Source organism: Simochromis diagramma, unplaced genomic scaffold (assembly GCF_900408965.1).
Source record: "Simochromis diagramma unplaced genomic scaffold, fSimDia1.1 OVJJ01000302.1, whole genome shotgun sequence".
NCBI lineage: Eukaryota > Metazoa > Chordata > Actinopteri > Cichliformes > Cichlidae > Simochromis > Simochromis diagramma.
In genome coordinates this window covers 10852151-10873037 of record NW_024386792.1, presented here as the reverse complement: position 1 = coordinate 10873037, position 20887 = coordinate 10852151, and the positions used below count along the sequence as shown (strand labels likewise).

General features: G+C 37.3%; 1 protein-coding gene and 1 long non-coding RNA gene across 3 annotated transcripts; both read right to left on the bottom strand.

Moving 5' to 3' along the window:
* Positions 1 to 6495: 6495 nt before the first annotated feature.
* On the bottom strand, positions 6496 to 14046 carry LOC120729037. Of its 2 annotated transcripts, XM_040024416.1 has the most exons (5): positions 13866 to 14045; positions 13339 to 13731; positions 9021 to 9239; positions 8781 to 8842; positions 6496 to 6957 (listed from the first exon to the last, which is right to left on the bottom strand). In XM_040024416.1, the coding sequence occupies exons 1-5, from the start codon at positions 13900 to 13902 to the stop codon at positions 6895 to 6897; spliced, it is 774 nt and encodes a 257-aa protein (XP_039880350.1). In that variant the 5' UTR covers positions 13903 to 14045; the 3' UTR covers positions 6496 to 6894. The 2 variants fall into 2 exon arrangements, with proteins under 2 accessions (XP_039880350.1, XP_039880348.1); XM_040024414.1 differs by lacking the exon at positions 6496 to 6957 and having other exon boundaries at positions 7564 to 8842; positions 13866 to 14046.
* Positions 14047 to 17158: 3112 nt separating this feature from the next.
* Positions 17159 to 20887, bottom strand: LOC120729036. The gene is made up of 3 exons (XR_005694836.1): positions 20576 to 20887; positions 20278 to 20324; positions 17159 to 17652 (listed from the first exon to the last, which is right to left on the bottom strand). It is a non-coding gene; the product is annotated as an uncharacterized LOC120729036 (long non-coding RNA).

The window sequence follows — 20887 nt, the reverse complement described above, 5'->3', positions numbered from 1 at the left end:
ACATATCTCGCGCCAAAACTTCTGAACTGGTGGACAGAACCAAAGAGCGTGGATTATTCGGTGCATTGCCTTGATAGTGTGAGCAGTTGTTGCAAGACGTAAAGCCGATCTTGAACATCCTATGACCAGTATAGTGCACTCTATATAGTATTTGTATTGTATTAATTGCAAACTGGGATTTCTGATCCATTGAAAGGTTTTTAAGCAAATCTGAGAATAGGAAGGGATATTGATTGTTTTAGAAATTGTTCTGTATATTTTAGACAATAATTTGGGGGGTTTTTTAGATGAAAAAATTGTACCACACTTTGTGGTGTTTGTAATTCAGCTTCACTGGGTTTAAATTTCTTTTTTCTCCTTTGTCCTTGGTCCTTTGTAATGTTTTTAAGCTGATATGTGGGGGTTTATCTTTCCAAAGGAATTTTGAAATATACGAGTCTAGAGATTTGAGCCAATCTTGTGATGGCTTACTGGGGATCATTGAAAATAAATAGTTTATTTTTGGCAAAACCATCATTTTTATAGCGGCGACCCTTCCCATGAGTGATATTGTCATGTAATTGTATTTTTTCTTCCCTCCTGCCTTGGCTGTTTCTAAATGAAGTAAAAATAAGGCCGTGACTACAGTGCTTTGTTTCCATGAGTCACTGTTTAGTTTCACAGCAAGAGAAACTTGTTCACATGATAATAACTCGTGCAAAACTCTATATATTTTCCATTTGATGTTTTACAATTGGCTTCTGGTCTGACTGTCACTTCCAACACTGATCCACTGATTAAATTATGAATGCAGGACACAACACCTGGAATACAAACAGAATCCCAAAATGTGGAGATATTGAAATGCCTGTTGGTCTTTACAAAACTAATAAGGTAACCAACCAAACTTTGTTAAATGTATCAAAAAGCAACTAGGGGGTTTTGTATCTTGCTCAAGAACGTTTTGACATGCAGGTTGGAGCAGCCAGCGATCGAGCCACCAACCTTTGAATTGACCTACTAGATGACCTAGATGCCCTGCTCTACCTCCTGAGCTACCACCACATCTATAAATGCCATTTTAATTATATCCTTAAACAGTGTTCTAACTTCCAATATTCACAAGTGTAAGGTTGTTCTCTGAATAATTTAATGGATTCTAAATGTGCAATAGACTCTAACTTAATTTACAATAGAACTATGTGTTGTGTAACAAATATTTTGCAGTCACCACAGAGACTGTTACTTCCACTAAACAGATATGGTGACTCGAAGATGAACATTTTATAATCACAAATACTTTTCTTCATTGTCATAGAATTTATCTGAATGCTATGAAGGATTTGAAGCTATGAAGCATTGAGAATATAATTTTTGTTTTTAAAGTTGAATCTAAAATGTGAGATTTTTAACCCAAAAGAGACAAATAACAATAATTACAAACAAATGTTCAGATAAAACTATGCAACCAACTTATATGTGATGATGAGCTTTAGAAACAGTGAGAAACGTTACCCTGCATTTATTACTGACACAAAATGAGGTTTTCTTGTTTTTTTCTTTTCTCTGTTCTCTCTGTTTCTACTGTGACTGCACATTAGCAAATGTGCTAAAAACCTGTAGCAAAAAAAAACTGCATTGTGCCAATTAGTCACATGATAAGCATTCATTATATTGGTGTTTTTAATTTTTTTTTCATCTAATGTCTTTATTCATATTATTTTTTAAAAATGGAATTTCATTGTTAAAAAAAGAGTCATGCAAAGATAATCAGTTTACCAAATGAGTTGCCACAAAAAAACTAGTATGACCTATTTTCAAACGTAACGCATAAGTTATTGTAACATAACCGGACATTCTGTTGTCTGTAGTTTTAGGGTTTTTTCATGTCAACAAACATATTTTAAGTGCAAAAAAGCAATGAGGCAACGCCTTCAACAGGCCACTCATCTTGACCAGCCTAGATGTAGGTTTTTTTTTGTCTCTGTGGGTTTCCTGTTGGCCCAATTTCGTGGGTGTAATGATGCGTGTTGGTATCTCTTGCAGAAAGCACTTTTTCATCTTCTTTATCACATGTGCAGCACCAGTGGCTTAAGTATTTATGTTTGTTTATTTTTTAAATAATACAGACAGTTTCTGTTTAACATCCCACAGAAGTACACAAGAGTGAGCACTGCTTTATATGTATTTACACATCCTGTATAATATATCATGTAGGGGAAATTATTAATTAAAACACAATGAATTTATATATATTCATATATTTTGGTCCCCAAGTGTCTTTTGATTGCAGGATAGGTGCAGATCTTTGGTTTCTGTCCATCGCATTTATGTAAATGAGAGTAGGCCAAATAACAGCAACATACCTTTGTAAAATGCAACACAGTTCAACAGAACCTCAAACTACATTCTCCAAAATTATCACACAGATGTATCAACCAGTCTCAAGACAATCCCAGAAAATAAACCTTTATACTTTATAAACTTTGACAATGTATCGTGCAGATAATATCTGGCACACATGCATCATGTTGTAATGCTTGTGGTCTGTTACATAGCAGGGGTCTCTACTATTGTTACTGGTAAAGTAACCATAGAACATATTCATTGTGCAAACAGAATAAATGTAATATTTAAATCCCAAATAATGCTGCTAAAGATCTAAATGCCAAACTTCTTGAAAACATTCAGCATCGACTTCCTCACACAACCACTAGAGGTCACTTAACATTGGAAAGTAACTGTAGATCTTCCTAAAGTGTTTGCACTGAAGTCTTCTTGCTTACATTCCAAAGAAGTGAACAAAATTCCATCAGCATCATCATGAAAATGATAAAAGTTTAAGAAATTATAAATCTATATGAAGATTAGAAGTGTGAGTAATTTTACTATTTTTATTTTTTATGCTGTTTTCTTATGCTATACTGATACTTTGTGTATCTGTGGTCATATATGGGTGTGATTTGCGCAGCAACCACTTCTGAGCTTTAGGTTTAAAGCAATCCACTTTCCATATATGCATGCAGAGTATGTTATGGCAGTTTATTAATAGGAACAAAACTGGCATCTAATAACAGAACTGTCATTTAGGTTTAACTGTTGCGTTTCAGTGTTTACCAAAAGAAATATTTTGTGATTCATTAGTATTTCAACCTCAGACTCCTCATTTCTGGCTCATTTGAAAAGAACATATAGAAGAAAATAAAGCATTTTTCATTACTTCTTATTGTAATGTATGTTATGAGCCTGGCCATCAGTCAAGAATGCACAAATTGAAGGGTGCATGAAAGCATTCAACAGGCCACCAGTGTGCAGATTGTGTTGTTCTGCATGCTGCAGTCAGCTGTCCGAGGGCATGCTTATTCTGTGGTTTTCCTGTGAGCCTGCTGCTCACTAGATGGTCTACATTATGGTTATGATTTGTCAACTCTGTTATCTCGAACCCTTGAAATGCACCATTCATAGATTAAAGTTGAAGATGAAGTGGAAATTTAAAGTATAATCATTGCAAATACAAAAAGACAGCTAGAAGAGAAAAGAGTTATATCATGTCACATTCATCCTCAGACTCATACTCTGTTCTCTGGTTTAAGATATTTCTCGCTCTGCAGCTCTGTTAACAGAGACCACTGAAAGGGCATCTGTGTGTTAGGCTTACAGTGTAATTCTGTTCGATTCACAGTAATTTTTCTGAACTTATGGCTTACCAGCACAGTGCAAGGGAAGACGTGTGAAGTTGTACAGAATTTTTAAAAAGATATCTTATAACAACTAAGAGTCAGTGTAATATTATGAAGTACAGATTTCTGTGTCAAAACAAATGGATTGAATTAGAATTTAAAGGGGCCGTGTGTGTTCGGCTGTTTAATGTAAAAAGAAAAACCATATCAAATTAACGGGCTTCTTTCAATGTGGAGAAATAGCGGCTCTACTCTGAGCCCCACCCCAATGGCCAAACTTCTCACGCTATCCCTTGTCTTGGTTGACATGCCTCTACAGTGTCTCATGAAAATCAGGGACAGTACTGCTGAATTAGCAGACCAGGTGGTGGTTCCTGTCTTTAAGAAAGGGGACTGGAGTGTGTGCCCCAACTATGAGTGGATCACACTCATCAGCCCCAGGAAAGTCTATGCCAGGGTGTTGGAAAAGAGAGTCCCACAACTCTCTGCTAATCCAGGGTTGGGTAGCAGGGCATCCAACCCCGTGAAGAAAATATGGTGGAGACTGTTGTTTCACCCCTTCTGTCTTGAAGAATGTCCCCTTATCAGCAGTGTTGGGACTAACGTGTTATTAAGTAACGCGTTACAGTAACTACGTTATTATTGTGGTAACGAGCACGGTAACTAGTTATTATGCCAAAACCGGGAACGCGTTACTCGTTACTGGGATTTAGATAGGCTCGTTATTCGTTACTTCGTGTGGTGGCTATCGCGGAGCTTCCACAGATTCAATAACATTAGCAAGTGGTGGAAGCCAGCAGGTGGATGAAGGAAAAGGGAGGCAAGAGGAGAGACCCAAAGCGGCCGCCGGTCCAAGTGTCAGGTGAACTGAACTTCAGGTAAGAAGTTATGACCTGCAGTCTCTCTGGGTCAGATATGAACCAAGTTTAGGTGGAGTTTATTTTCGTTATGCTGACTTTTTCGTACTGCGTGCTAGCTAGCATGACGGAGTTTCTATACAGCTGGGTGGTGCTATGTTACTGATGTTGAACTTTATTTTGTTCATAAGGTTAATTATTAGAGTTGCCAACCATCCCGTAAAAAACGGAATCGTCTCGTATTCAGAGAAAATATTACGGGTTTCGTATTGAGGTGAAAAGGAACAGTTTGTCCCGGACTTCAGCTACAATGAAAAAGACACAAAGCTGGAGTTATTCTGTGTTTACGCTGCACAGCTGCCTCTTCTCCTCTCATCCTCTCCCCTCCCTCTCCTGTTTCTACTTCAATCATGAAACTGATCAATGATCAGCTGATTGGCTTTTCTCTCTTGTTTATTTATCGCCCACTTTGCGCCAGAAAGAGGAAACCAGCGGATGTTGCGGTAAACAACACCAGCACGTTTAAGCTTGATCAGCTGTTGTTAGAATTTATTTAATATTAATTTCTAGTATCAGCTGATGTTTGCTGGAGCCACAGCTGTAAACCTGCTGGTCATGATATCGGTTTGAATATGTGATGAGAGAGAAACATGAAGATGAAACCAGGAGATGTCCTTACTGAATCATCAGAGCTGTGATGGAGAAACAGGTTTACCTTTTAGGTGACATGAATGAGTTGAAGAGAAGTTATGAACTGTTTCTGAGAGACAAATAACCCCAGGATCCTTTTCTAAGTAACTGACAGCTGGTAACTATGCAGGGGCGGGTCTAGAAAAGTGTTGCCAGGGGTCCATGTAGGGCATTAAAAGGGAAAGGGGGGGCACAAGGAAATACTTTCTTATTCTCATTTAAAATGTCTCACTTTTAAAAAAATAATTATCTGAGTCTTGCAACAAACAATTGATAGATTGATACATATATACCATCAGAACAGTGAACATCACTGTCACAACAGTGTTTATTTTCATTCAAAGGCTTTATAATTTTTCCTATAATGGTGGGCCGGTCTCTAGTCAAAATGCCCGGGACAATTTTTTTGTCCCAGTCCAGCTCTGTATGCAGCTCATCTTCAGTCTGGTGTTACCTACATCTTCCTATTCAGAAGGCAGAATTTCAGAGTTCTGAGTACAATCGAAAGCACCACGACTGCAGTTTTTGTGTTGGATGTAAAAAGCAGGCTAGGATAGAATCAGGCGTGGGATTTCTCTCGTGGAAATGTGCACATTATTTTTTCCTTTCTATTGGTAGGTGGCACAGTGCACTTGTGGCAAGTAAGCAAGCTAGAAGACTGGCACTCTTGCTGGGTATCCAGTTACAGAAGCAACACATTAACAAGAGAATTCTGAGAAAAACCAAAGTTACTTCCCCTAGTAACTAGTTACTCTGAAAGTAACGAGTAACTGAGTTACTTTTGATAGAAGTAACTAGTAATGTAACTAAGTTACTAATTTAAAGTAACTTACCCAACACTGCTTATCAGAGGGTAACAAGATCAGCATTGCTGACACACTTTGTCTGGGTCTTCCAGGATATGACTGCTGTCCCATGTGCTCACCCTGTCTCAGTTCCATCTACCTTCTTTTGCATTTGCATCTCTCTCAGAAATGAACCATCTATGTATTTTTGATATCACAGACATCGTCATATTCCAAATCCTGTGAGCTGCTTTGTGTTGCTTTGATTTGATATGATATGTTTTGTAATTATAGTTTGCATGGCAATTTATTTCCAAATAAAGGCCAAGGAAAATATTAGAAGACAACATTGGTTTGGTATGAGATGTTATGCTTGTGCATAAATATCTTTATAAAGTACAACAGTGAAAATATGTTTGCATATTGAGGCTTGTGGTGGTGTGTCCGCAGACACAAAAGATAACCAAAAACTGATTGAAATCTAAAAAAATAGTGATAATAATTTTAGAGAGTAGTTTAAATAATTTCAAGGATTAGTCTAAATCACCAATTAAAAAAAGGCAAAGGAAGTATACTCTCTAAAGACATTCAACAGACCATGGGTATGAAAAGATATTTTTTATTTAAAAAATTTAGTTTCCTATAATAAGCGCTGTAATTTACACAAATCTGACAAAATCATCAGAATTCATCACTCTTTTTCTAGATACTTTGTTAGTTTTACTTCTAAAGTTATTTACATGCAACAGTCACCAAAACTACAATTTAAGGAAAACATAAAGAACAATTAAAACTAAAAATTAAAATTCAATAATGACTAACTCTGTTCAGTTACAAATAAATAAAACAAACTACGTATATAATTTTCAGTGGAAGACAGCGTTTTCTCCATCTTGAATCCGTCTAAAGATTTTTTTGTCCATTTTGAGCCTGGAACCAGACTTGTGTTAAACACAAATCTTCATCCTGAGAAACAATTTGACATTTAGAATCATAACTTCTTCTGATATTAAGTAATTACTTAAATGAATACTGCAATCATTAGAACAATATGGAATTTTAAAAAGGACGTTCTGTTTGAATGCCATATGTCATTAAAAAAGTACTGACACATTATTTGTGTTTATCAGTGTTGTGTGTAATGTATTACAAACTAATAAACTGTTATAATCACATTATAGTTAGGGATGGGAATTGATAAGAATTTAGCAATTCTGATTCCATTATTGATATCACTTATCAATTTTATTCCTTATCGGCTCCACTTTGAGAGCCAGCACCATCAGTAAGAAGCATATCAAAGACATTACATTTGTGCAAGTTACTCATGCTGTGTGGACTAATGTCTGCGAATGTTGCAGGTACAGTATTTCCCCTCTTTGTTGTGATCAGTGTTGCAGTCATTCCTCTAATGAAATAGTGTATTAATGAAATTAATTTATTACATTACATTCGCATTTATCCTGAAATTATCTGATATTAGTGGTCATTTAACAATATAAACCTACGAGCTACAGCCCCCCCCCCCACACACACACAATACAAGTACTTGTCCTAATAAGGACACACAATTGATCTTTCTCTTAGTTTTTAGGTATGAACCCAAAGCTAACAGCACATAGCAAAGTTGAAAACAAGCACAAACAGACTTGATTCTGTTGAAACATGAACGGGTAGAAATGGAGGCTTCAGTCTGACTGCTAATCACTTCCTTTGTTATATAAGTTCAGGGTCTGGCTGTTTTGCTGGGGTCAGCACTCATTTAACTTTAATGTTACTCTGGGATTTTGGCTATCTTAGCACTAGGTAGCGTTGGCATGCTTCAAAGCACTGAAGTTATGTTATTTGCATAATACAATTGTTTCTGTTCTGGACACAGTTTGCACTTCTGCTCCTGCTCTCATCCTTTTGTGCATTAAAACTAAAAGTAATGTCTATATAAAGGCTGCAGACTAGTTAATTTCCAAGGAAGTGAACTGAATTCCAAGGAACTGAACTACTGAGAAGAGTTGGTTCTTCTCAATTCCCAAGTATAGTAATGTAATGAATAACTGTAATAAATTCAGAAATCACATGAGTCACATCAGTAATTATCCCCCCTTGCATTTGTGGTATAATGAGCTCACTTTAGAGTATGTGGTGGGAAACGATAAACTGTACAGCAGTCTACAGATTTTAAAGAGACTGGATATTTTTATTTCACAAAAAGACGTGCATGTGGTGACAGAGTTGAAACTGTGCCCAGGCCACAACAACAATCCTTTTTTTTGTGTAGATACTTATGTAACTTTGCAGAAACTTAAGTCTATTTTATCTTATTCTCCTATCCTAAAAGAATCCGAATCTAAATCTACATGGTGCAAAACTGTGTCTCATTGTTCTTGTAACAGTGACAATAAAGATCTATTCTATTCTATTCTATTTGGTCTGTTTTCTAACGCTGTCAGCTTTTTGTTAAAAGTTTTTTTTCCCTTTCCTTTTCTTTTTGTTAAAAGTTAATCACCTGAGTTCATTCCCATTAGGATAGAGATTATGTTAATGTGTGGGACTGTAACAGAAGGTTTATATAGTTAACTGTTAGCTATGTGATGTAAAAACATTGTAATGACTAGCTAAAAAAAATTATCCATCATTTTGTAATTTTGTACAGTAATTGATGATCTTATAGTAAGTAATTGATAATAATGTGTATTACATTACTCTGTTGAATAGTGACCCACACACAGCTGTTTATGCAATAAAAAAACAAAAACAAGTGTAGATAAGAAAATGAAGAAGAGAAAGTTTACCTCATTCTGTCTCCTTTGATTATTGTGATCTGGTCTGTTCTGAAAAAATTGAAGTTCTTTTTCTGCATAAACAAAAATGCACTATCATACTGGAGCATTCAGCAGCAACAGTGCCATTAAGAATTTGCCATTTAATGGTTGTAGATAGTTTTGTGGAGGACTGTGTGTGTGTGTGTGTGTGTTTGAAGGTGAGTCAAACAATTCGAAAAATTAAATTCTAATAATTAAAATATACAGTACCTGTTTTCCGACACAACTGATAAATAAAAATAAAGGAAAAAAATGAAATGAGAATAGAAAATCCTGGTGTAAACATCATCAGCCAGGGCACGAGACTGGAACCACAGGTTCTGTTGTAGACAGCACGAGGAGTGGAGTCAGGTCGAGTATTGGAGTCAGAGTGAAGAGTGGAGTCAGGGCAAGGACTGGAGTCAGGGCAAGGACTTGTGGGAGGTGAATCTGCATGAAATATGTAGTGTATTAGATCTACATTTTTACTACAATCCAGTTATGTATAGTGCTTTGTATAGTGTGTTTAGTTTACACATTATAGAAACACTGTGTAGCAATCTAGTTTAGTACTGACTTTAGTTATTGTACGTCTTAAGTGGCAAGCACACTGCTCTGTTTACTTCATGTAAGATGACTTTCAATCACAAGAAAGCCCCACGCCAAAGTATATCCTGCTTTATCGTCTTTTCTACTCTAAACGGACTATTATTTACAAAAGTAATACCATAATGCATATACAAACACTTCAAACCAGCAAATAAAATTATAAACACATTAAGAAGCATTTTTTACAGCAAGACTTACCTTTGCATTCCCATTTGAAAAAAAATCTGGTTTAATAATATTAACATCATTTGCAGTTTATTATTTTCCTTTACGTATTTTACTGGATATTAAACATGAGTATTTTTTTAACTAAGAAGGTGATGCAAAAACAATAGCCAAAAACTTGGTGTGCAGTGTGTACTTAAAAGTTTGTGGAAACTGGACAAGTGCAGGACAAAAGAAGTGGAAGACCTAAAACACTATCTACACCAAATGAACTGCATTTGAAAGTGATTTCCTTAAGAAAATGTTAAAAAACAATCCACCAAGACTTGCAGCTGGAAATGCAGCTGGCCCTTCAGTTGATACATGTATGGTTCACCTAGGCTAGGGGTCGGCAACTTTCAACATCATAAGAGCAATTTTAGCTCTTTCTACCAAAGAACTGGCCAAATTACCCAAGAGTTGCACTGAAAATCAGGGACAAAATAAAAAATAAATAAAAATGAGGGATGGGTAAAGATTTTTGCTTATGTCAGAATTAAATACAGTAGATGTAATGCACAGAAGCAATGTCTTTGTTAAACAGACTTCAGCAGGACAATGTCCCCAAACCTACAGTCAAAGTCATTAAGAACTATCTTCAGCCTAAAGAAGAACAAGAAGTACTAGAAGTGACGGTATGGCCACCACAGAGCCATGATCTCACCATCGAGTGTATGAAGAGACAGAAGGATGTGAGGAAGCCAACATCCACAGGAGATCTGTGGTTAGTTCTCCAACATGTTTGGAACAACCTACCAGCCGAGTTCCTTCAAAAACTGTGTGCAAGTTTACCTAGAAGATTTGATGCTGTTTTAAAGTTGGTCACACCAAATATTGATTTGATTGAGATTTGTCTTTCATTTGTTCATTTACTGCATTTTGTGGATTGATGAAAATAAATGATTAACACTTCCATTTCTGAAAGCGTTCTTTGTTTACAGCATTTTTCCTCACCTGCATAAAAGTTTTTCACAGTACTGTATGCATATACAGTGGGGCAAAAAAGTATTTAGTCAGCCACCGATTGTGCAAGTTCCCCCACCTAAAATGATGACAGAGGTCAGTAATTTGCACCAGAGGTACACTTCAACTGTGAGAGACAGAATGTGAAAAAAAAATCCATGAATCCACATGGTAGGATTTGTAAAGAATTTATTCGTAAATCAGGGTGGAAAATAAGTATTTGGTCAATAACAAAAATACAACTCAATACTTTGTAACATAACCTTTGTTGGCAATAACAGAGGTCAAACGTTTACTATAGGTCTTTACCAGGTTTGCACACACAGTAGCTGGTATTTTGGCCCATTCCTCCATGCAGATCTTCTCGAGAGCAGTGATGTTTTGGGGCTGTCGCCGAGCAACACGGACTTTCAACTCCCGCCACAGATTGTCTATGGGGTTGAGGTCTGGAGACTGGCTAGGCCACTCCAGGACTTTCAAATGCTTCTTACGGAGCCACTCCTTTGTTGCCCGGGCGGTGTGTTTTGGATCATTGTCATGTTGGAAGACCCAGCCTCGTTTCATCTTCAAAGTTCTCACTGATGGAAGGAGGTTTTGGCTCAAAATCTCACGATACATGGCCCCATTCATTCTGTCCTTAACACGGATCAGTCGTCCTGTCCCCTTGGCAGAAAAACAGCCCCATAGCATGATGTTTCCACTAGGGGTGGGTTTTTATAATCGATTTGTCGATTAAAATCGATTCTGGCTTGGATAACGTAAAATCGATTCATTAAAATCCTGAATCGATTTTTTAATATTAATTTATTTTGCCCGAAATGCCAGAATCTCAGGTGAAGGATCACAAAATTTCAACAACCACCAAACAGCTAAGACAGTAAATGAGAGCAGGTACACGGCTTCTGCACAAAGATGTAAACACACAGCGCGGACCCACGGATCAGAATCAGTGAGATGTCGCCTTTCTCAGCTGACGGTCGGGGCTGAAAGCCGATATCTCGCTGATTCTGATCCGCGGGTCCGCGCTGTGTGTTTACGCCCTTTTTGCGCTGATCATATGGCTGTTAGTTTGATTTCTCTCCAAACAATATTGACCGAACCAGCAGCAAAAGAAGATCCAAACTACGCTTCACATAAACATCGTCATGAATTCCCTCTGACTTTTGCTGACTTTTCAGGATAAAAATCACACTTCATGCACAGCTCTCTCTCTCTCTCTTTTCTGCATTATTCGCTTGCTTGTTACGCACAAGTCTACCGTTGTTTACAGCGCTGTCAGCCGACGTTTTTTTTTCCCTTTTACTTACTTCCGAAAAGTAAACCTAATTTCTGCCGTTCAATATTGAACAAATTTAAACTTTTTAAAATTAAGCAAAATGCAAAACGCTTAGCCGTGTCTCTAATAAAACCGCTGTAACTTCAGAGGTAATGTTCATGTGTTGATTAATGGTTTTCTTTCGTTTTTGATGTACTGCAGATTATTTTTATAAAATCCCAGGCCAGGAAAATCACCTTCATGTTTTTCTGTGTTTTATCTTCAGCTACTTTGACACAAAGGCCTCTGCTGTGATGCTTACACCTTTGATAAAGTTTTGCGAGTGTCAGCTTCCTTTTAATAGATACAAAAATATGTAAATGTACTGATCTGAATTATAATATTTCTGACTGTCAAAATTTCCCAGATTCAAATCGAATCGAATCAAATCGAATCGTGGATCGAATCGATTCGGGACCTTGTGAATCGGAATTGAATCGATTCTAGAAATCAGTGACGATACCCAGCCCTAGTTTCCACCCCCATGCTTCACAGTAGGTATGGTGTTCTTGGGATGCAACTCAGTATTCTTCTTCCTCCAAACACGACGAGTTGAGTTTATACCAAAAAGTTCTACTTTGGTTTCATCTGACCACATGACATTCTCCCAATCCTCTGCTGTATCATCCATGTGCTCTCTGGCAAACTTCAGACGGGCCTGGACATGCACTGGCTTCAGCAGCGGAACACGTCTGGCACTGCGGGATTTGATTCCCTGCCGTTGTAGTGTGTTACTGATGGTGACCTTTGTTACTTTGGTCCCAGCTCTCTGCAGGTCATTCACCAGGTCCCCCCGTGTGGTTCTGGGATCTTTGCTCACCGTTCTCATCATCATTTTGACCCCACGGGATGAGATCTTGCGTGGAGCCCCAGATCAAGGGAGATTATCAGTGATCTTGTATGTCTTCCATTTTCTGATGATTGCTCCCACAGTTGATTTTTTCACACCAAGCTGCTTGCCTATTGTAGATTCACTCTTCCCAGTCTGGTGCAGGTCTACAATACTTTTCCTGGTGTCCTTCGAAAGCTCTTTGGTCTTGGCCATGGCGGAGTTTGGAGTCTGACTGTTTGAGGCTGTGGACAGGTGTCTTTTATACAGATGATGAGTTCAAACAGGTGCCATTCATACAGGTAACGAGTGGGGGACAGAAAAGCTTCTTACAGAAGACGTTACAGGTCTGTGAGAGCCAGAGATTTTCCTTGTTTGAGGTGACCAAATACTTATTTTCCACCCTAATTTACGAATAAATTCTTTACAAATCCTACCATGTGGATTCATGGATTTTTTTTCCACATTCTGTCTCTCACAGTTGAAGTGTACCTCTGGTGCAAATTACTGACCTCTGTCATCATTTTAAGTGGGGGAACTTGCACAATCGGTGGCTGACTAAATACTTTTTTGCCCCACTGTATATAACAAACCAACAAAAAAAACCCCAATCACACATGAGTACTTACTGATTAAGATTCTTGTTGCGATACTGGCATATCTGTGGTCATATCTGACCTGAACGCTTGTGCCATCTACCCACTGTTCCTTTTCAGTTCCACAGTAATAGAGGCCCTCATCAGAATCAGAAATATTCATGATCAGCAGATCATAGGATCCAGAGGACTGATTCTTTTTAAAGTGGAAGCGTAATAGAGAGTTCACTGAAATTGCTCGGTCACTGAGTTTTTTCCATGCATCTTCTTTTAGTTTCAGAACAAGAGGAGGCTGATTTTCATGGGTACAATTTCTGTACCACACAATATATTCCTCAGGTAATGCTTCACAGTCACAATTTAGAGTGACGTTCTGTCCTGATGTCACTGTCAAATCCACCACTGATCCAGAAATCCAATGACCTCCTGAAATACAAACACAATAACAAATTCTAATTGTTGAGTACAAGATGTGATGTAGATTTCCAAATAGAGTCTACACATTCATTTAATGTTTTATAATATTAATGTCTAATCTAATTAGTTGTACAAAATATTACCTAAAAGAAGGACAAGAATGACATGAAGGCTGTCCATGTTTGATGATTACCTGCAGTTAAAAGACAGTAAGAATGGTGTGACTCTCGAATGTCATCGCCTACGCATAACTTTTCCACTAAAGGAAATGCAACTTGCGATCGGGTGGTGGAGTGGAACCTTCTATTCTGTGGTTACACTGTGTCAGTGCAATGTCATGTGATGGTCTGGATGTAAAAATTAAAGTTCTTTTAACATGACAGACTGCTTTTCAACATGCTTTTCAGTCTTAGCCATTATAGACATGAACAAAAACACTCAGGGATTGCATCTTCTCCTAAAGGACAAGAGGTACACACGAATTTTGATGAGCTATGATTTTTTTTATTACAATATCCTGACATCAGTCTTTTATGGCATCATTCTGATGTCATGGAGTATCATATTAAAAAGGTTAAAAGTTTGCTGTACAGTAAAATGATATATTACTTGATATGCATCCTTGAAATTTTATTTAAGGTCAACTTTGACCTTGGGCACTAACAATAAAAGCCAAGGTGAAATGCTTAGCCAACCTAGATACTCATGTACCCCAAGGTCTAGCATACTGTAAAGTTTGAAGGCGATCCATAAAAACTTTTATTGATTTTTACATCTGGTGTGTTCTTGACCCAATTTTCACCAAAATTTTAAAAAACAAACAGACAAACAAACAGAACTGATTATTTTTTATTAAGATAATGACACAGTGTAATATGTCGTGTATTCTAGTTCATCTATGTGACCATCTAAGTTCATTAAATGATCACTATGTGACAATTTGGTTTTATCAGCTGTAGGTTACCTTCTGTGTGCCACGCAGGGAGAGGGTTGGGGGAGGTTTACCAAGATCTAGTGTGACACTTGCACAAATCTCCACGTTACAAACTATTTTCAGTGTGCCAGTGTATCCGCTTCATACTTCAATAAAAATGAACAAATCAAGTTGCTAGATGCATATGAAAACAGGTGTAAACTTTATCTGACTCGAAACTACTTCTATTACTACTAAAATGTTTCAGTTATTCTTTTTTTTAGTTTAATGGCCTGTAGATTTACTGCTTTGGCTCAGTCTTACAGCAATGATCGAAAACACGATTTTCCAAAAACAGCATAAAAACCTATGAGCTGGTAAATTTAGTGGAACATTCAACAACTGAAGAGTAACGTTTTTGTCGTGAGTTGGTCAAACTCACTTAGCATAGAGTTATAAAAATACGAAATATGTCTATAGTGATGGTGATTTCTGTACTTGAAACAACAGAGTGTGTCCCTCTTATCAGAAATCTGTTCTGTCTTTTGGTTTTAGAATTAAAAAATAAAGATTGAATAAAGTACGGGGTTCACAAAAACATGTTGCATTCTGTCGTCCGAGTAGACATTTGTTTCTGTGGTTTTCCTGTGAGCCTACTGCTCACTATATCGTCTACAATGGTGGTGGTTTGTGAGCACCCTCAACTTGTGAGAGTTTCCAAAAATATGGGGCATGCGTTAAAGCTGAAGTGGAAATTTAAAGCATAGCTTAAAAAAATTACAAGAAAAAAAAAAAGTGTTGTTTTATATTAAGAATCAACATTGTGCAGATTTCTGCCAACCAAATGGTAAACGGGGGATTCTTTGAAAAATACATATCTTGCATTTTGTCTTGTAGCTGTTAGTAAACAGAATGAAAAGTTTGATCTTTACCTCACTCCTACAGATTCCAGACTCACATTTTGATCTGAATTTTTTTGTTTTGCCTTCATGGTGTAGCAAAGACATATATCAGTCAATTCAGGAACATAACACAGTGTAGAAATATATGAGGTTTCATTTCAGATCTTTTAATAATCTTTAATATGAATTTTGGTTTTAATATGAATTATACCCTGGTGCTGAACTGCGTGGTTATTCTCCACCATTATGGTGATAATCAGCCCCTTTTGGTTTGAGATTCCCTTACTTCACCCCTGCCTGCCTGCCCAGCTACCCGTCTTTTCTGCTCATCCATGTCTGGAAACCTTGTTCAGGATTTTTCTGTCCAGAATACCACATTTGACTTCATCTGCACACCTTCTTCTCTCTGGCACCTCTGGTAATACTTCTGCTAAGCCCATCCTTAATCTACCTGTTTACTCACCACTTGGCTATAATTTGGAACAGTATTGTCAACTGCCAACTCCCCCCACGCTTGTCCGGCCTGGTAAAACACTAAGGCAGAATCCAGCTTAATTTAATTAATTGATTAATGAATTAATGAATTGATTAATTAATTAATTTTGACAGAACTCCTGAGACCACCCTTAAGTTGAGCCCTGTCGTGTTCCTCATAACCCTGCCCCTTTACACCTGCCTATTCCACAATAAAGTTGGTTTAACTGCTAGCACTGCTCCGAGCATGCTCCTTGACCCTTGCCTGAACTGAGCTATAAACATCAGACAGATGGCCTCACATTTCAATTCAATTCAATTCAATTTTATTTATATAGCGCCAAATCACAACAAAAGTCACCTCAAGGCCTCATTTCACTTCAAAAGCTCACAAGAATAGAATAGTTTGTTATACAGAGGAGTTCGTTGTCTATTCAGTGCCCAAATCCTGCGGCTGGAAAACAAGTCCAAATCATCACCTCTCTACCACTATGTTTGACAGTTGAGAAGAAGTATTGTTTTTGAAGAGTAACAGCTGGAACGCCTTTATTTTATTTTATTTTTTTTATTCCTTTTGGGTTTTGTTTTTGCATTTTTGTTGCAGAGTCTCACCCTTTGGTAAACTTCCTCTGATGTCCACTCCTGGAAGGCTTTAAAAACTAATGTCAGCAGAAAAGAAGGATTTTAATATTAATCAAGTTAGTTCTGGATTATTTTTCAAATTTCAGTGCTTAATAATTTCTCAGTACAGTGTAAAAGACCTTGCTGTGGTTGAAACTGTGCATTTTGTTATCAAGGACAAGGAAGAAGTGTAGAATTTTTTACAATCACATTTATTATTTATACTACTAATTAGAGAGGCTTAAAAAACAGTAGAAGGAGAATCGCACCACAAATACAACTGCAATTTAATATATTAGCTGCATGAACAGATAACATAATATTTCTGCTTCAGTAAACTTCTGTAAAGGTCTGTATTCTTTGGTATACTGTAAACTACTACAACTGATTTGAAAAAACAAAACACTCAAACATTATAAACGACAAACACCACTGTTTGTTGTTTATGATACGTTTCTTTTGTCATCTTTTAGATGATTAAGCAAAAATATATAATTAAACATTTTAACAAAGAAAAAACAAACATCTAATCTAAAAAGCTAAAGCTACTGATTTTGCTATTAAAAATGGCGAAAAAAAATACACAAATGAACAATCTTAGAATTAAAACAAAACAAAACAAAACAGGAATACAAATGATACTAATTGTTTACATGTATACACCAATCATCCAAACCACGATCATTCACAGAGAAGATGAAAAATATTAATTATCTTGCATCAACAGCACTGTGTGTTTGGCTTCCTTTCAGTTTACACCAGACATCATCCTCAGTGATTAAAAGCTCTATAGGCTCTAGAATAGCTTTGCATAGGATTGTGCTAATCTCAATCCTTGCAGAAGTTTTTGGTTTAACCAGCATAATTCATTATGCATTTTTAAATGAAACAATGAACAATCTAGAGCCCAGAGGTGTTGATAGCAGAATAAGTACAGAAGTCAGAACTATGCGTTATTTTCTTCTTTTGTCTTTGTGTGGCTTGACGGGTTTCCACTGTAGCATAAAACACATCTTCATCCTGTGAATGAACATCTGTCATTTACAGTCAATAATCAGATGGTCAAATGCATGACATGATTGTCTATAAATCTTTCTAGGGGCATATAAATCTGGTCGCCATTGTGAGTGTTAAGCATCACAATTAAAACAGCCAGCATCTTCTCTCTGATTAAAGAAACACGGCAGATCCCATGGTTCTAAATGTTCTCACTTTATATGTTACCTCAGGCTCATGCACTATTGCTCCAAAGGCATCTCCTATTATCACTATGTTGGTAAGACAAAGCTGTATTTTTCTCTTAACCACCTCAATAGCTTCTCCTACCTCAGTGAATGCTTCACTGAGTGATTGTGCCTTGTCTGTTTTCTGTGTATTATTGTAGGGCTTTTACATTACAATATAAAGCGCTTTGAGGCAACTGTTGTTGTGATTTGGAGCTATATAAATACAATTTAATTTAATGTAACAGAATGGTCATTTTTAGAGGTTAGCTTTTCCTTAAACTTTCTGGCATTATTTTTTTTTAGCTATAGTTCACATCTATTTATGTAGGAGTAAATATATGACTATTTGTTTGAGCTTGTGTCTGTATGCTGGTACATGTTTACTTTATACAGTGGGGCAAAAAAGTATTTAGTCAGCCACCGATTGTGCAAGTTCCCCCATCTAAAATGATGACAGAGGTCAGTAATTTGCACCAGAGGTACACTGCAACTGTGAGAGACAGAATGTGAAAAAAAAATCCATGAATTCACATGGTAGGATTTGTAAAGAATTTATTCGTAAATTAGGGTGGAAAATAAGTATTTGGTCACCTCAAACAAGGAAAATCTCTGGCTCTCACAGACCTGTAACGTCTTCTGTAAGAAGCTTTTCTGTCCCCCACTCGTTACCTATATGAATGGCACCTGTTTGAACTCATCATCTGTATAAAAGACACCTGTCCACAGCCTCAAACAGTCAGACTCCAAACTCCGCCATGGCCAAGACCAAAGAGCTTTCGAAGGACACCAGGAAAAGTATTGTAGACCTGCACCAGACTGGGAAGAGTGAATCTACAATAGGCAAGCAGCTTGGTGTGAAAAAATCAACTGTGGGAGCAATCATCAGAAAATGGAAGACATACAAGACCACTGATAATCTCCCTCGATCTGGGGCTCCACGCAAGATCTCATCCCGTGGGGTCAAAATGATCATGATAACGGTGAGCAAAGATCCCAGAACCACACGGGGGGACCTGGTGAATGACCTGCAGAGAGCTGGGACCAAAGTAACAAAGGTCACCATCAGTAACACACTACAACGGCAGGGAATCAAATCCCGCAGTGCCAGACGTGTTCCGCTGCTGAAGCCAGTGCATGTCCAGGCCCGTCTGAAGTTTGCCAGAGAGCACATGGATGATACAGCAGAGGATTGGGAGAATGTCATGTGGTCAGATGAAACCAAAGTAGAACTTTTTGGTATAACCTCAACTCGTCGTGTTTGGAGGAAGAAGAATACTGAGTTGCATCCCAAGAACACCATACCTACTGTGAAGCATGGGGGTGGAAACATCATGCTATGGGGCTGTTTTTCTGCCAAGGGGACAGGACGACTGATCCGTGTTAAGGACAGAATGAATGGGGCCATGTATCGTGAGATTTTGAGCCAAAACCTCCTTCCATCAGTGAGAACTTTGAAGATGAAACGAGGCTGGGTCTTCCAACATGACAATGATCCAAAACACACCGCCCGGGCAACAAAGGAGTGGCTCCGTAAGAAGCATTTGAAAGTCCTGGAGTGGCCTAGCCAGTCTCCAGACCTCAACCCCATAGAAAATCTGTGGCGGGAGTTGAAAGTCCGTGTTGCTCGGCGACAGCCCCAAAACATCACTGCTCTCGAGAAGATCTGCATGGAGGAATGGGCCAAAATACCAGCTACTGTGTGTGCAAACCTGGTAAAGACCTATAGTAAACGTTTGACCTCTGTTATTGCCAACAAAGGTTATGTTACAAAGTATTGAGTTGTATTTTTGTTATTGACCAAATACTTATTTTCCACCCTGATTTACGAATAAATTCTTTACAAATCCTACCATGTGGATTCATGGATTTTTTTTTTTCACATTCTGTCTCTCACAGTTGAAGTGTACCTCTGGTGCAAATTACTGACCTCTGTCATCATTTTAGGTGGGGGAACTTTCACAATCGGTGGCTGACTAAATACTTTTTTGCCCCACTGTATTTAATGTGCAGTTTTATCCAAACTGTTAAGCACTTTTTAAAACTGCGTGTGTGTTTTAAGATGCAAAACAAATGAAGTTATTCTTATTATTTATATTCTTTTTATCGATGAAATAATGAAAATGTGAATCTATAACACATTAAGTCATTTTTCCTTATTATTGCAGGAAAGGGATAGGACACTGATCATGATGAGTAATTGGTACAGAATATTTACAATACATTTTTTATAAGATGTGCAGGTTCCGCATACCATGTGTCAAATTGTACTTGATAAATACGTTATCAAGTACAATTTCCAAATAGATCAGTATAAATACAAATTCTGCCATTATAAATGCTATATGTAAATTTTAAGGAGAATTATTAGTAGGAGAATTAGTTATGAAAATACCAAAAATTGAATATGAATGTGATTTACCTGATTTTTTCTTGTTTGCTGACTGGTTTTAGGTCGTTGGTGATCAACTTTTGGTCACAGAAAGAAAGGAATAAAACAAAATAATAAACAATAATATCAAACATCAGACAGACTTAAATATAGTATGTAATGTGTGTGAAGCTTTACTTGGTGATTAAAATACTTAATACTTAAAATACCAGATTTTGGACAATAATTTGAGATTACAAACTGATGTAGTGAACAGTGATGTAGTGAACTGATGACAGAATTGATACAATAAACAAAATTAAATAAAAGTACCATTACTAGCAATTACCTGTTTTCTGGCAGTAGTGATGAACAAGAAGTGAGACAAGAAGAGAGGGGACAACAGCAAAAGTTGGGCACAGGACAAACAGCAGTTTCCAACACATGCCGCAAGCTTCAACCTGTGGAGTCCTCTCATGGGTTGGAGTTGTATCACTGGCCTCTAAATTGTTAATAAACATGTTTCAGTTATGGTCTGTGTGTATATTCTTGGTACTTCACTATTATACAGATCTCAAAAATCAGTACCCAGTAAATGTAGTTTAAATAGATAAATAGATGCCAATCAATATATTTTTTCTGCCTCTAAGCTGCAGAGGAT

Bases quoted from the DNA above. Each gene is read 5' to 3' on its own strand.
- LOC120729037 (XM_040024414.1), bottom strand. From the start codon at position 13,902: ATGGACAGCCTTCATGTCATTCTTGTCCTTCTTTTAG. The intron at 9,240-13,338 runs GTAAGTACTCAT...TATTTCATGCAG, and splicing joins CGCAACAAGAATCTTAATCA to ATTCACCTCCCACAAGTCCT. The intron at 8,843-9,020 runs GTACTGTATATT...TTGTTTATGCAG, and splicing joins TCAGTTGTGTCGGAAAACAG to AAAAAGAACTTCAATTTTTT.